This window comes from Aspergillus brunneoviolaceus (genome assembly GCF_003184695.1).
Source record: "Aspergillus brunneoviolaceus CBS 621.78 unplaced genomic scaffold BO95scaffold_10, whole genome shotgun sequence".
Lineage (NCBI taxonomy): Eukaryota > Fungi > Ascomycota > Eurotiomycetes > Eurotiales > Aspergillaceae > Aspergillus > Aspergillus brunneoviolaceus.
Window position 1 is genome coordinate 592,338 of NW_020290740.1, and position 15,817 is coordinate 608,154.

Sequence of the window (15,817 nt, forward strand, 5' to 3'; positions counted from 1 at the left end):
CCCAAGCATCTAGATGATACTTTCTTTAGAGATGAGGCTGGACGTTGCGTGGCAAGAAGCACGGGCGCGGAACATAACCGAGAAGACCTGAGATTCCAGCCTCCAGCTTCTTTGAGGAACATGGGGACGCAGGGATCGGGATACAGTCTTATACGGAGGAGATTCTAGTGCCAAGACAGCGTCAAATAGTCCTCCTTGCAATTTCCATCGAAAGTCTCGATCTCGACTTACCTGACGGATCGCGCGCCTTTAATTAATTAGTATGTGACTAGACGGCGCCATTTAGTCGGGAAGGTGGAAACGCCGGCTCACAGGCCGAGGATGAACCTAGACTGTACGGAGTACTCTGCCCATTGAGCCATGAGCCTTCATTCATGGTCCGTCCACCATTATACCAGTAAGAAGTAAGTTTGTGATGATAAACATCAATTGGTATTTGAGAGATTCTTGATCTAAAGTCATGAGGGGAGAGTGTTGTAAAGTCGAGATTGGTACAAGTTTCCTAAGAGTATCGGTCGGTAGGGCAGCATGGCACGTGGCTTCCCAATTTGTAGTGTAGCTTCAGAGCTTCCATGTGAGAGGACTCAGCAGTCAGCAAACCATCACCATCATCACCAACCCGCCCGCTCGCTTCATCCTCCAAGCTTTCCTACAACTTTGTGAAGTCGGAGCTTCCTTGCTTAGACGGTTCAATACCCGGTTGGTCCACACATTTTGCGACTCTTTAGAAATGGCATTTCTTGGCAGGGCGGACCTGGAGCAGCTTGGCTCCCCGTTGAAACTTGCTCTGTCGCAGACTTGCCGCCAGAGCACCGGCGCTTGCAGCTCCACTCGCCCGCTAAGGTAAGTAGTTAATATCCATCGGGGTCGTTCTGGTATCATTCCGACTCTCCTCTCCGAGTAGCGCTAAGTCAAAAGTAGTGTTTGTCCCTGAGAATGTCTCGACCGTTGACGCCGGAACCCCACCGCCGTGTCGACGCTTAGTGGCCCGGTGCCTGGCCTTCATCAATCTCAGACTCGCCTTGCTGCGGCGACCCTATCTCAGTCAATATTCAGCATCCGACAACCGCACAGGTTGTGGAAACTTGACAGGTGCCAAGGCAATCTACGTGTAGCATGGCCGGCTGCAATGAACCTTTCATCTTTCTGGCCTCGGGGGTAATCCGGTCTGAGCTCTGGCCAAGCCTCGATGAGATAGAGAATCGAAGAAGATATAAGAAGGCGTCAAATCACGACTTTGGGAGCTTCTTCATTCTTCTCACCAAGCTTCTCATTCCTTTCTTTACTTGGGTCTCCGAACCTTCCATTCTCTTACTTTTTTTTCATTCCAGGCTTCATTGATTGAAGACCGCCTTTGTCATTCTTTCCAAACCATCCTTTTCAAGAACTTTCACGCTGTGCGTCGATCGAAAAATGTCTGTTGCTAAGTTTGCTGGTGTTATCCTCGGCTCGGCCGCTCTCGTCGCTGGCCACGGTTACGTGTCGGGTGCTGTTGTCGACGGAACCTACTATGGCGGCTACATTGTCACTTCCTACCCCTATTCCAGCGATCCCCCGGAGACCATTGGATGGTCTACCGAGGCGACCGACTTGGGTTTCGTCGACGGTAGCGAGTATGCTGATGCCGACATCATTTGCCACAAGAGTGCCAAGCCCGGTGCCATCTCTGCTGAGGTCAAGGCCGGTGGTACTGTTGAGCTCCAGTGGACTACCTGGCCCGACAGCCATCACGGCCCTGTCCTGACCTACCTTGCCAACTGCAATGGTGACTGCAGCAGCGTCACCAAGACCGACCTCGAGTTTTTCAAGATTGACGAGAGCGGTCTCATCAACGACGACAACGTCCCCGGTACCTGGGCCAGTGATAACTTGATCGCCAACAACAACAGCTGGACTGTGACCATTCCCTCTGACATTGCGGCTGGCAACTACGTCCTCCGTCACGAAATCATTGCCCTTCACTCTGCTGGTAACAAGGATGGTGCTCAGAACTACCCTCAGTGCTTCAACTTGAAGGTCACTGGCGGCGGTGATCTCGCTCCTTCTGGCACTGCTGGTGAGAGCCTGTACAAGGACACTGATGCTGGTATCCTCGTCAACATCTACCAGTCTCTTTCCTCCTACGATATTCCCGGACCTGCTATGTACAACGCTACCTCCAGCTCCTCCAGCTCCAGCTCCAGCTCCAGCTCCGGCTCCGGCTCTGCCAGCTCCGCTGCCGCCTCTAGCAGCTCCAGCACTACTGCCGCCGCCGCCGCTACCAGCGCTGCTTCTTCCGTCACCTCTGCTGCTGGCTCCGTCGTTACTCAGACTGCTACCGCTGTTGAGACTGATACTGCCACTGCCTACCAGACCTCCACTGAGGTTGCGCAAGTCACCGTCACCGGTAGCGCTCCCCAGCAGACCTACGTTGCCACTCCCAGCAGCTCCAGCTCTGCCTCCAGCAGCTCCAGTGCTTCCGTGTCCACCAGCACCAACCTCACCAGCTACTTCGAGTCTCTGAGCGCTGATCAGTTCCTCAGCGTTCTCAAGCAGACCTTCACCTGGTTGGTTAGCGAGAAGAAGCACGCCCGTGACCTCTCCGCCTAAGCGCTATGCTCTGGGGTGAACACTAGATCGATCACGCTTCTTTTCCAATCTTCTATATAAATAGCCATTGTGCTTTTCCATTTTACTGTGATTATTCTATTCATTACGGGTCGGGCATCCCGTTATGTATCTATAAAATCAATTCAGAAGCACGTTTTTCCAATCCAATTTTTCCTGAGGTAGCGATAGGACAAAATTCATTTTCACATCGTAGAGACTCCAGACTTACTACAATTGCAACTGCAGGAGATCCTTAGACGGAAAAAACAATGGAATCTGGCTCTGTATCTATATCCGGACTTTCATTCCGCATGCTCAAAGTGGAAGCAGCCGCGGTGCACCTGGCAGAGTGAATGAGAAAAAGATGATGTGGGTGGTTCCTTGCCTGAGTTCACTTGCCTTCACTTTCTCCACTACGCACCTCACCTAGCCACATACATTGATTGATTCTCTCGCCTAACATCCGCCTTTCCGAGCAACTCTTCTCCAATATGCCTCCTGCGCAGAGGACTAAGCCCGCCGACGGCGACATCGAACCCAACCAGATGAGTCAATCCAAGTGGCTCAAGAACTCCGGCTATAGCGGTCTCTGGGAGTTTGGGCTCTCCTACGGCCTGAAAATTCACGATCCGGAAGACCTCGCGGAGGCCAAGCAGATCATGCAAGGCTTGAGAGATATGGACCAGGAAGAGTGGGAGAAGAAACAGAAGCAGAAAAAGTAGCAGGCTCTACAGGAAGGTGGACTGCATTTTGCTGTATTGGGGTATGTTCCGACGCCCTTTATACTTGGGGGTTTGTATTGTGCGAGGAATACTGATGAGATTATTTTAGCACTGCTTGTTGTTTCGCCAGAGATTGTATGGAGTTATAAGGGAAAATGGCTATGCAGGGTAGTGGGAGATGTCTCTTCACATCATGTCAAGCTTGTTGATGGGATGGCCAGGATGACTATGTTTTGTTCTTTTATGTTACGTACTGTACCTCGCGACTCGCGATGATCAATCAAATCGAAGGCGGGGAAAAGCGGCCGATTGTTGTTGCGGCAGTCAGACCCATCCATCACATTCCCCTCCATCACAAGCCCATCCATTCTTCCTTCTGGATAACATAGCTTTTTCCCTTTTGCGCGCCTTTGATCTTGGAGTGGTTGGAGGGCGTTGACTTACTACATTGGCACATATACTATCTCCTTCTATCTTTCTCTTTTCCGCCGTCATGTTCAAGAAGAAGCCCACCGTAACTTACCCCTCCCCCGCACTGTCGAGTCTCCGAGCCGGTTACTCAAATTTCATCACTGACCACATTTTGATGACGACAGATCAAGAACCTTGCGCCCTTGCGCTCTTCTGATCGAAGGAAAATCGCCGACCAGATTATCGCTGATTACAAGATCGAGATCCCCTCATCGAGTGCGCCCACCGAGCCCAGCGGTGACGATTCGGCTGCCCCCAGCAGCGCATCCAACCCGACGGCGCCAAACCTCACCTCGGTCCGGAATGCGCTTCTCCCCGATAACTGCCTGTCCGCGCGCTTCACGACGACGGCCGGACCGCAGCTCCACGAGGTTCAGGGTACCGTCTACGTGGGGGCGCATCCCGGAGGCGACGAGCGCGTCCTGTGGTTTAAGGTCGACCACGGCCCCGGCGCCGACGGGCGCCTCTACCCGACAGTCTACACACTATGGCACAACGCAGACTTAGTACCTCTGCTGCACACTCCGGGCATGGTCATGCAGAAGCTCCAGGGAGGTGCGGATCTGATGACTCCGGGCATCGCGAACGAGCCGCCGTTCGACGAGCGTGCGGTTAAAGGTGCGGTCGTCGCCGTGGCGGATCTGGACAGGTATACCGTGCCGCGGTTCGTAGGGGTCTGTGAGATCGATGTCTCGGCGCTGGGAGAAGTGCAGGGCGCTAAGGGTCATGCTGTCCGTGGACTTCACTGGGAGGGTGACGAGCTCTGGGCTTGGAGTTCGTCGTCCAAGCCTGGTCAACCGGCTCCCGAATACTTGGAAGGGTGGGACGACGTCGAAGAGGAGGACAGCGGCGAGACGAAGGAGATTGAGGGAGCAGTGAATGATCTTCACTTGGATGAGCAGGCTTCTGCTCAGGCTGCGGGAGACGACGAGGCTTCTGCTGAAGCACCTCAACCGGTCGAGGAAGAGCCTGTCGTGGAGGATAAAGAGCCATCGACCAAAGGTTAGAGAGGCCTGCTACTTCTTCCGATAACATTTCGTGCGTTCAGCTAACATTGCACAGAGATTGACGACGCCTTCGAGAAGGCCTTCCTTTACTCGCTATACAAGCTCAAACAAGACAACCCTTCAGCGCCCAACCACGGCTTGTCCTTGCCAGTCCAGCCGTCCGCGCTGGTGTCGAACATGATCACGCCCTACCTTCCCATTCACACCCCCCGACAGGCTCAATTCTACCAGATCAAGAAAACGAGCTGGAAGAATGTGAAAAAGTTCATCAAATATCTCGACAAGCAGCGCCTGGTCAAATCCAAGGACCGCAACGGACAGGAAACCGTGATTCTAGACGTCGACTTCAACGATCGTCGGGTCGAGCAGTTCGTCCCCTACCGACTGCCCTCCAAGAATGCCGCCGAGAACAACGCCGCCGGCAACAAAGCCGGCGCCGCCCCGACCAGCAGCAAAGCCATCGCCTCCTCCGACAGCGACCCCTCTGTGGGCCAGACGCTTACCGTGCAGACCCTGTACCGACCGACGGGCAAGCTGGCGCCGACGATCTTCCCGGCGCTGTCCAGCACACACCCCAGCAACTACTACAAGTACGCCGACGTCTCCGCCCACCTGGACCAGTACCTGCAGTCGCAGAGCCCGCCGCTGATCGACCCCCACAACAAACGCATCGTCAACCTCAACCCCTTCCTCGCCACCACCGTTTTTGCTTCGGGCTCGTCAGACGACCGCAGCACCCTCGCCCGCGGCAAGACCACCCGCGACGCCCTCCTGAAACGCCTCGTCGACGACCACGCCCTCCTGACGGCCCACTACGTGATCCTGAAACCGGGCCAGACGCTGGCCGGTGGCGTCAAGCCCAAGGCCGGCGCCGCCCCCAAGGCCACCATCACCCTCGAGCGCCGCACCGGCTCCAAGACCGTCACCAAGGTCTCCGGCCTGGAGGTCTTTGGCATCATCCCCAGCCTGCTGGCCGAGGAGCTGCAGAAGAAATGCGCCAGCAGCACCAGTGTCGCCCAGGCCACGGGCGCAGCTAAAGGCGTCATGGAGGTCTTGATCCAGGGTGATCAGCGACGGGCGCTGGAGGAGGCACTATCCCGGCGCGGACTGCGCTCGCAATGGATCGATGTTGTCGACAAGACCAAGAAGAAGAAATAAGGGGAATCACCTTTCACTCGTCCGTCGTAGCGCTTTTGAACAAGCCCTTACATACCTATATAGCCAACCAGATATCACTTGGAGGGAAGCTGCAAAACAGAAACAAGGGATAACAGTCAATTGTATATACACACAAACCTCTACATCCTGTGGATTTTGGATCGAGCTGGAATACCACAACTGTCAGACTCCTACTAAAGAACCCACAGCCACTGGATTTACGGACACGGACATAAATGCTTTGGAACCCAAGTCCATTTGGAAGAAAAGCTAAATGATAACAAAATAGGGGGTAACTATACAACGCCATTATAGTATGGTCTTCTTTTAAAAGTCAAAGAAAATTGAGCCCAGGCCATGCTTTTTTTTTCTCTCTCTCGTGATCCCATCCCACACACTCTCTTTCATGAAATAGACAAAATACTGGTATCGAAGTCTCTTTCTTTTCTCTCTCTCTCTTTTTTTTTTTTGCTGCAAGTCTTTACTCCTGCTTGGCATCCACCTTCTTGGCGGGGTGGTCGCCATTGGCACCGTCCTCCTCACGGGCGCGCTTCTGACCGGCGGACTCGTCGGTAGTGCTCTGGACAACGGGGACGCCCCTGGAGAGGAGAATGTTAGAAATTGTGGTCACTTTTTTTTATTGAGGATATGCAAGGATGTAGACAGGAACTTACCGGGCGTCTTTCTGAATCTCCTTACGCTCCTCCTTGGGCTCCTCCTTCTTGTCGCTGAATCCGTTCTTCTGCTCAGCGGCGCGACGATCCCTCCAGTCGCCGCGCTTGTTGTCGCCGCGACCGCCACGGTTGCCGCCGCGGCCACGGCCACCACGGTGGTGACCACCACGTCCCCGGCCGCCGCTGGGCTTGATGCGGCCGGCCTCGATCTCGCGGGCCTTTTCCTCGCAGTAGTCCTTCTTGCTCTTGATGAGCAGGTCCTGGTCCTTCCACTTGGGCTTGGGGTCCAGGGCGAGGAAGGCCTGCTGCTTCTCCTCGGACTCGAACTCGACGAAGACGCTGCCCTTGAAGGTCTTGTCGTAGGAGCGACGCAGACGGATGGCGTTGACGGGGCCGTAGGGGGCGAAGAACTCCTCAATCTCGAGCTGAGTGGTGGGGCCCTCCTCGCCGAAGCCCTTGGCGTAGACGCTGCGGCTCATGGCCTTGTCCTCGAACACGCGGACCACGGTGGGGTTGTGGTTCTCGGTCACGGTCTCGGGCAGGGGGGTCTTGCGGCGCACGCAGGTGTCGTTGTCGGTGAGCTCGACGGTCTCGGACGTCTTGATGGCCTCGACGATGGCGCTGAAGGGCTGGAAGCGGCGCATGCGCTTGAAGGAGTGGAGGAGCTCGAGGGAGACGGGCCGGTTGCTGCTGCCACCGACCTTGGAGAGCAGGAACTTGTCCATGGGGAGGTTGGAGTCGGAGAAGTAGAATTCGACCTGCTTGCGGATCTGCACGGGGTCGCTGGTCACCTCCTGGCTGGATGGGTCGAACTTGACGTTGTTGCGGTAGTTGGTGCGGCCTCCGCGACCCTGCTGCTGCTGCTGCTCTTGCTTCTTGGTCTCCTGCTTTTGCTCCTCGGCCTGGGCGGACTTCTCGCCCAGCTTGGCGGCCGCCTCCACGATACGGGCCTCCTCGGCAGCCTCGTCGGTCTGCTTCGTCTCCTCGACGGCAGCAGCAGGAGCGGCAGCCTCGGTGCTTTCACCCTTCAACTCGGCCAGAACGTTCTGGACATCCTTCTCAGCCTCAGCATTGGGCTGGGCGACGGGCTTTTGTTCGTCAGACATGTTGTGATATTATGGATATGAGGTGTGTGAGAAGTTCGGTAAGATGATGATAAGGATGCACCTCCTGCAATTGAGAAGATATCAGTAACCGCAGACCCGAAAATTAGTATTTATCAAGAATGCGCGGGGATGGGTAGGGGTAAGCGAGCATGAATAAATTCGAAATCTCTCGCTGGGGGGAGCAGCCGCGATACGGATTTGCCTGGCCAATAATGATCGGATGTCCGCGTGCAGCAAGAATGGGGGGCAAATTAGATCGAGTAGGAGTGAATGCTCACCTGTGAGTATTTCAGTTGCACGAGATGCAGGAAATTTGTGAACAGAACGAAAATCTGTCCAGAACCACTTAAAAAAAATAAAATAAGATTGAAGGAAAGAAAGGGAGTTTCTGCCTCAGCTGCAAGAGGGAAATTTCCCAGGCCAATGCGCGGCGGGGGAAATTTTCTGACCGCCCGCGGAGCTGGCGCCACATTCGTCGACTCACTTGATGCCTCAGGCATGAATATGTGGCGCATGGCTGAGTCGGGAGCGAGTACGACTAACCACTTTGGGACATTGGAACTATACACTACTCCTACCAATTGTCCGGCTGTATCTAACTTCTACTCTTCGCATGAGTACCACCATCATACTTTGGAATAGAAACATCAATGTAGTGATCAGAATGCCTGACTAACCAATGCTCATCAGACGTCAATTCAATGAGCTGGTCCTGCCACATGTTGCTCAAATCAGCCTCAGCATCTGAAGATCAATCGATCAAGAATCTCAGCTCTTCTCAAAGCAGCATTGACAGACTCGATGGCGCAAGAAAGCAACTGCTTTCTTGGGGCCCTTTCTTCTATCACGCAATGTTTTGACATTGACAACTGGTGTCGCTTGCTCAATTGATGAAGTAAATACACTTGTCGATGTCCTCACTAGCCGAACGACGTGTAGCCAGAGTGTGTCACGCTACTTGGTTCCCATCGCATTTCAAAACAATGGTTTGCAAATACAACTACTAACTCCACCCCACAATTGATCTCGCAAAGGAGTTGGAAACAGAAAGAGTTGTTCGTCTGGGTTCACAATTCACTGCCCTGGTTGGGCAATATTTCAACATGTCCTACTTTCCTTCCGGCAGTAGATGCACCTGCCTTTTCTTCATGTTGTCTTGACTACTCGGGTTTTGCGGGGACCTTCTGAGTTGTTAGGTACATGAATGCAGTTATGGTCAGGCGTCATTTTCATCAATGCTTTTCATGCCAATCTATTCGGCCTCAGCTATTTGGCTAGTATCAGCATCGCTGCATCTTATACAAGATCGGGCTTTTGCCGTGACCCTTGCAAGGGTGGCATAGAGCTTGCTCAGACAATGAACAGTATTCACAGTGCTCTTCACAGTATATCGCTTACCTGAAGTCTTACGTTCATCTGCCCGATTACTAGTTGACAGTCGCCTTGGACTCTTTACATCGATATGACGACGCAAGGACAATTTGCGAACCTCGAGCGATGGCCAAAAGAAGATGTACCTCGATACCTTCGTGCTCCGATAGGATAGCCGAGGCTAACAAAGCCTATAGATCGTCTATGTCTCGGTACTAGGGCCTTTGCTGGTTGCTGCGCTATTGGAATGGATATTATTTCTTGCAGCCTTCATATACTGCCTCGTTAAAGTCTATCAGAAAGCAGACCACTGGAGCATCAAAGTTCTGGCAGTCGTTATGATTTTACTTTTCACCTTGCTCAGGTGAGTTTATTTTCAGGTTGAGATCATGTCTAGCATCACCTAATTGGCCATGTGCCCAGGGGAATATTCTTTCCAGTCATGATCGCCATCCTTCCCTTGCCGACACAGATAACTCGCTATTTTCCAACGAGATTGACCTCCGTTCTACAATGGTTCGCGTTCTGGACCTTCTCCGTCCTTCTCGTGATACCCTGGCTATTTTGCGTTAATCGGCTCATCATAAATTCGCTGGGAAGAACCAAGCGAGTGAAACAAGCATTGGATGATCGCACTGCACCTAAGACGGTCATAGTCATGCCGGTCTTCAAAGAAGAACCACACGTACTAATCAAGGCGATCGACTCGGTCGTCTGCAGTGATTATCCAACATACTGTATTCATGTGTTTCTCTCTTACGACGGAGGCCAGATTGATGAGTCTTATCTTCAGGTTATCCAGCATCTCGGTATTCCCATCTCTTTGGAGACCTACCCGCAGAGCATTGATGTGACATACAAAGGTGCAAGGATAACGGTGTCCCGCTTCAAGCATGGCGGCAAACGACATTGCCAAAAGCAAACTTTCAGGCTGATCGACAAGGTGTACGCTGATTACCTCAAGCGTCAAGACGACCTCTTCCTTCTATTCATCGATTCTGACTGCATTCTTGACAAGCTGTGCCTACAAAACTTCATGTACGACATGGAGTTGAAACCAGGAAGCAAGCATAACATGCTGGCAATGACTGGTATCCTCACGTCAACGACAGCGAAGAACTCTCTCATCACAGTCTTGCAGGACATGGAGTATGTCCACGGTCAACTCTTTGAGCGCTCGGTGGAATCTGGATGTGGTGCTGTTACCTGCCTTCCAGGGGCGCTAACAATTCTGAGGTTCTCGGCTTTTCGCAAGATGGCCAAGTACTATTTTGCGGACAAGGCTGAGCAGTGTGAGGATCTCTTCGACTACGGCAAATGCCATCTCGGCGAAGATCGATGGCTGACGCACCTTTTCATGATCGGTGCAGCCGAGCGCTATCAGATCCAGATGTGCACCGGTGCCTTTTGCAAAACCGAAGCTGTTCAGACTTTCAGTAGCCTCCTGAAGCAACGACGCCGCTGGTTTCTGGGCTTCATCACCAACGAAGTGTGCATGCTGACCGATGCCAGACTCTGGAGGCGATATCCGCTTCTCTGCTTGGTACGCTTCATGCAGAATACAATCCGGACGACCGCTTTGCTGTTTTTAATCCTGGTTGTGTCACTCATCACTACATCTAGCAAGATAGAGAATCTCCCCGTGGGATTTATCGCAATCTCTCTAGGTCTGAACTACCTGCTGATGCTTTATTTTGGGCTGAAGCTCAAGCGGTTCAAAGCTTGGCTCTACCCGCTGATGTTCATTGTGAATCCCTTCTTCAATTGGCTCTACATGGTGTATGGTATTTTCACGGCCGGCCAGCGCACATGGGGAGGACCCCGCGCGGATGCAGCAAAAGCGGACGAGTATACATCACCGGAGGAAGCAGTAGAAAAAGCTCGGGAGCAAGGAGATGAGCTCAACGTGATGGTTGATACGTTTCGAACCAAGAAGGATGAAAGAGGCATACCCGTCCGCCCAAGCAAGAAAATCCACGGACGCTTGTCGGGTGCACCACCACTTCCCCATGATTACGGCGATCTTCACAAACGAGAAGACCTCGAGTCTGCCATGGTCAAGTACATGACACCTCTTCCTGGAGTACCTCGGATAGGGCTGCATCCGTCCTACTCTCTGGAGTCAGTGGCAACAACAGATTCTGGTAGCAATTCAATCTGTCTCCCACTGCCCGTGGAGAGCTTGGTCAAGGGACAGGAGCAGGCCAGACACTATCACGCTAGTGGTACACCAGGGTATATTGATTCTGCAGTAAACATCAAGACGAGCTATAGATCTGGAGTCGCAGTCGTTGGGTCGCGTCTACCATCAGCGGAGGACTATGAGAGTGGCATAGTGCATTTGTCAAGCGACCAGACACATGCTGCAGCCACATATAGCACTGCGAGTGAAACAATGGACGCGGATGCCGACTATCGGAACGTTATTACGACCGACGGACCAGGCATGAAACCCCTTTGACTCAGCAGTATGTTTCGGTTTCTGCCAGCGCGGGCCTGCGGTGATTCCTCCCACCGGATTAGAGGAACGCCAGCTATTCAATGTCTTTTGCGTACGGGGCGACGTGGGAGAAGGCACCGGTGAATGCAGCGATGGAGTGTTGGAATATTTATGCATGTTCCATCATGAATTGTTAACATGCGCGCCTCTCTTTTGGTGGTATTCAGGATTCCATCTTTTCCCCTGTGGGTGTTTTATTTTGTATTCAGTTGTAGAAACACCTTGCCCATTTGAATCTCCAATTTGGACGATGTTTACTACCGTAGTACATTATTGCCTGGCGGCCTGAGGCAGTCATACCGAGCTGAGCAGCTTGTGGCCAATAGCAGGGAAAGTAAAACTCTGATTTATCGATAAGCCCCGCCAAGGCGGTGGAAGAGGAACTGCCAGGCAGGCGCCGGGCGGTGATCTGGCGGGAGGGCTCGAGTAGGCGCTGGAAGGTTCGATGATGAGATCCTCAGCTTTGGCTTTTCGCCTGATAGTTTGCACTGCTGGATGAGTCAAATTCGTGTTATTTCTAGCTAGAGGTCTCCTTTCGCGTTGATAGAACTCCTAGTAACTATTCAAACTCTTGATTCCCCTTTGAAAAATTCAAACCTGTTGTAAATCTCCTAATATTATCGATTGATACCCATTCATTGCGGCCGTTGCCCGACATCACATAACGAGTGACGAACTGAGCCACTTTACCTTACTTACCTAACAGATAGTGGCGTGGCTGCAAATTCTCCCCCTCGTCCCTCCTCGTCTTTTTGCTCTGGATCCTCACCCAACCTCCCCCTCCCCCATATTACCTCCCACCAACACCTCTTTTTACCTTTTCTCTCTCTTCGCCCTCCCCCCCACCACATCTCCCTCTCTCACACAAAAATGTCTGTCGTTGGTATTGATCTCGGTGCCCAGAGCACCAAGGTCGGTGTTGCCCGTAACAAGGGTATTGATATTGTGCGTATATCTATCTCTTTTTCCCCCATTCTGCCCCTCTACCCATTTTTCCCGCTCCTCTCCTGCTTAGCTTTGGCGGAGACTCATATTATCATATTATCCCAAACGGAGACTAACCAGTACCTTGTAACCATGAACAGATCACCAACGAAGTTTCCAACCGATCTACCCCGTAAGTTAGCGCCAGTCCATTATTCTGTTCGTTCTGCGCAAGAATACTAATCTGGTTTGTGCAATAGTTCCCTGGTTGGTTTCAGCGCCAGAAGCAGACACATCGGTGAGGCCGCAAAGACCCAAGAGACCTCCAACCTGAAGAACACCGTTGGCAACCTCAAGCGTTTGATCGGCCGCTCCTTCAGCGACCCCGATGTTCAGCTCGAGCAGGAGTACAGCACGGCCCAGATCTGTGATGTCAATGGCCAGGCTGGTGTTGAGGTCAGCTACCTCGGCAAGAAGGAGAAGTTCACTGCCACTCAGCTGGTCGCCATGTACTTGACCAAGATCAGAGACATCACCGCCAAGGAGTTGAAGCTCCCCGTCTCCGACGTCACCATCAGCGTGCCCGCCTGGTTCACCGACGTTCAGCGCCGCGCCATGATCGATGCTGGTGAGATCGCTGGCCTTAAGGTTCTTCGTCTGATTAACGACACCACCGCCACTGCTCTCGGATATGGTATCACCAAGCTGGACCTCCCCGGCCCCGAGGAGAAGCCCCGCCGTGTCATGTTCGTTGATATCGGTTACAGCGACTACACCGCCTCCATCGTTGAGTTCCGCAAGGGTGAGCTTAATGTCAAGGCCACTGCCTGCGACCGTCACTTTGGTGGCCGTAACTTCGACAAGGCTCTCACCGAGCACTTTGCCGATGAGTTCAAGGAGAAGTTCAAGATCGATGTCCGCTCCAACCCCAAGGCCTGGTCCCGTACCCTCGCCGCCGCCGAGAAGATGAAGAAGGTTCTGTCGGCCAACCCTGCTGCTCCCATGAGCATTGAGTCTCTGATGGAGGACGTCGATGTCCGCGCCATCGTCAAGCGTGAGGAGCTGGAGGTTATGGTCAAGCCCCTCCTTGAGCGTATCACCGTTCCTCTCGAGCAGGCCCTTGCCGAGGCTAAGCTCACCGTCGATGACATCGACTCCATTGAGATGGTTGGTGGCTGTACCCGTGTCCCCGCCGTCAAGGACGCCGTTGCCAAGTTCTTTGGCAAGGGCCTGTCCTTCACCCTGAACCAGGATGAGGCCATTGCCCGTGGCTGTGCTTTCAGCTGTGCCATCCTCTCCCCCGTCTTCCGTGTCCGTGACTTCTCCGTGCACGACATTGTGAACTACCCCATCGAGTTCACCTGGGAGCAGTCCGCCGACATTCCCGATGAGGACACCAGCCTGACTGTCTTCAACCGCGGCAACGTCATGCCCTCCACCAAGATCCTTACCTTCTACCGCAAGCAGCCCTTCGACCTCGAGGCTCGTTACGCCAAGCCCGAGATGCTTCCTGGCAAGGTCAACCCCTGGGTTGGTCGCTTCTCTGTCAAGGGCGTCAAGGCTGACGCCAACGACGACTTCATGATCTGCAAGCTCAAGGCCCGCCTTAACTTGCACGGTATCCTCAACGTCGAGTCCGGCTACTATGTCGAGGACATGGAAGTCGAGGAGCCCGTTCCCGAGGAGAACGAGAACGGCGAGGTGAGTTTCCCTTTCCCTATGATTTATCAATAAGATCGAGGCTAACGTACTCAGCCCATGGACACTGGCAAGGACGGCGAGCAGCCCAAGAAGACCCGCAAGGTCAAGAAGCAGGTTCGCAAGGGTGATCTGCCCATCTCCTCCGGTACCACTGGCATCGACGAGTCGCTCAAGAACACCTGGACTGAGCGTGAGAATGCCATGTACATGGAGGACAAGTTGATCGCCGAGACCGACGAGAAGAAGAACGAGCTCGAGGCCAGCATCTATGAGCTCCGCGACAAGATCGACGGTGTCTTCTCCGAGTTCGCCAGCGAGGAGGAGAAGGAGAAGCTGCGTGCCAAGCTCATGGACACTGAGGTTAGTTCCACATTCCGCTCATCTTTTGTTTTGTCAACATGCTAATTCGTCAACAGGACTGGCTCTACGATGAGGGTGAGGACACTACCAAGTCCGTCTACGTGGCCAAGATGGATGAGATCCGCTTCATTGCCGGTCCCATCATCCAGCGCCACCGCGAGAAGGCCGAGGCCGAGCGCCAGGCCGTCCTGCAGGCCCAGGAGGAGGCGGCCGCTAAGAAGCGGGCCGAGGCCGAGGCTCAGCGCAAGGCTGAGGAGGAGGCCAAGAAGGCCGAGGAGAAGGCTGATGATACGGAGATGAAGGATGCCCCGGCTGAGGGCGAGGCCAAGGCTCAGGAGTAAATGTCCTTCTTGGTGGTTGAGCCACTGGCCTAGCGGTGTGGCAGGTGCAGTGCGCTGGAATGTGGTCACGAATCAATACAAATATCTTGATCCCCCGTGTTATTTCCTTTATTTGTGATTCTTCTTATTTTTTTTTGTGCATCGCCGAGAACCGGCTGGCTTTCCTGATGTAAAAACGACTCCGAGCCACTTCTGTTCTGCCCTTGTCTTGTCTTTCCCTGTTCGGATCGCTTTCAGAGCGGTGCTGTTGCCGGTGAGCGGGACATGGGAGGCAGAAGAAAGGATAAAAGACATAGATACGATATGGACCTTTTCGATAGACGTTTCAGGCAACGGTATATGACTGGTTAATTACTACTGGAGGTCATGATGTGCTCCTTGTGATTTGAGGCTTATCAGTGCCTCTTATTTATTGTAACCTCGAGCAAGGGATGGAAAGATGATGGATCATGTGACCCTGCATTCTTATCGGGTACTGAGTATATGCAGGATACGAATACGAGTGTGTAGGTTATGGGTTAGTGAGATGGTGAGTTGGCTTCATATTTAGCACGCAATCAGAAAATGCCAAAGGACCACATCGCGTGTGTTAAGTGGATTGTAGTTAGCAGTTGGTTAGACTAGTAACGTACTCCGTACCAATTGCCAAGTCGGAAGTTGGCTCAGCATCTTCCAGGTCCTTCCTCCTCGCGATAGTACATAGTAATTTCTATGAGACTAGGTACGGTGTACGGAGTACTTCCCAGGGTCCCTTCCACTGCTCCCTCCCTTTCTCTTTTCTACTCCGTGGTCTCCATGCCAAGGAAGGGGGGGGGGAAGGGAAAAGCAGGAATGGTCGTTCCTGTTCCTGTCCTATCCGCTGCAGCAACGGTTTCCCTGGGAGTGGAGCCCCC

At 53.2% G+C, this 15,817-nt stretch overlaps 7 protein-coding genes across 7 annotated transcripts; 6 read left to right on the top strand and 1 right to left on the bottom strand.

Moving 5' to 3' along the window:
• Positions 1-1,148: 1,148 nt before the first annotated feature.
• Positions 1,149-2,742, top strand: BO95DRAFT_15830 (lytic polysaccharide monooxygenase auxiliary activity family 9 protein). Its single transcript, XM_025580707.1, has one exon. It carries the CDS (start codon positions 1,414-1,416, stop codon positions 2,587-2,589), a length of 1,176 nt encoding a protein of 391 aa, XP_025445904.1. The 5' UTR covers positions 1,149-1,413; the 3' UTR covers positions 2,590-2,742.
• A 282-nt stretch (positions 2,743-3,024) lies between these two features.
• On the top strand, positions 3,025-3,460 carry BO95DRAFT_511747 (uncharacterized protein; the record flags this gene model as incomplete). Its single annotated transcript, XM_025591460.1, has 2 exons — positions 3,025-3,307; positions 3,442-3,460. The coding sequence occupies exons 1-2, from the start codon at positions 3,081-3,083 to the stop codon at positions 3,458-3,460; spliced, it is 246 nt and encodes an 81-aa protein (XP_025445905.1). The 5' UTR covers positions 3,025-3,080.
• Positions 3,461-3,696: 236 nt separating this feature from the next.
• On the top strand, positions 3,697-6,179 carry BO95DRAFT_382384 (putative RNA binding protein Ligatin/Tma64). Its single transcript, XM_025583390.1, has 3 exons — positions 3,697-3,825; positions 3,908-4,784; positions 4,845-6,179. Exons 1-3 carry the CDS (start codon positions 3,805-3,807, stop codon positions 5,945-5,947), a joined length of 2,001 nt encoding a protein of 666 aa, XP_025445906.1. The 5' UTR covers positions 3,697-3,804; the 3' UTR covers positions 5,948-6,179.
• A 38-nt stretch (positions 6,180-6,217) lies between these two features.
• Positions 6,218-8,093, bottom strand: BO95DRAFT_382388 (tRNA maturation protein LHP1). Its single transcript, XM_025583391.1, has 3 exons — positions 8,006-8,093; positions 6,622-7,929; positions 6,218-6,546 (listed from the first exon to the last, which is right to left on the bottom strand). The coding sequence occupies exons 2-3, from the start codon at positions 7,725-7,727 to the stop codon at positions 6,429-6,431; spliced, it is 1,224 nt and encodes a 407-aa protein (XP_025445907.1). The 5' UTR covers positions 7,728-7,929; positions 8,006-8,093; the 3' UTR covers positions 6,218-6,428.
• Positions 8,094-9,295: 1,202 nt separating this feature from the next.
• On the top strand, positions 9,296-11,880 carry chsD (chitin synthase D; the record flags this gene model as incomplete). Its single annotated transcript, XM_025590488.1, has 2 exons — positions 9,296-9,462; positions 9,522-11,880. Coding segments are annotated over 2 exons (2,205 nt in total), but the record flags the coding sequence as incomplete, so codon positions are not given.
• Positions 11,881-12,602: 722 nt separating this feature from the next.
• Positions 12,603-14,407, top strand: hsp88 (Hsp70 chaperone Hsp88). The gene is made up of 2 exons (XM_025585780.1): positions 12,603-12,715; positions 12,783-14,407. Exon 2 carries the CDS (start codon positions 13,030-13,032, stop codon positions 14,254-14,256), a length of 1,227 nt encoding a protein of 408 aa, XP_025445909.1. The 5' UTR covers positions 12,603-12,715; positions 12,783-13,029; the 3' UTR covers positions 14,257-14,407.
• BO95DRAFT_439669 (uncharacterized protein) lies at positions 14,276-15,290 on the top strand. The gene has a single exon (XM_025585781.1). It carries the CDS (start codon positions 14,622-14,624, stop codon positions 14,922-14,924), a length of 303 nt encoding a protein of 100 aa, XP_025445910.1. The 5' UTR covers positions 14,276-14,621; the 3' UTR covers positions 14,925-15,290.
• Positions 15,291-15,817: the final 527 nt, after the last annotated feature.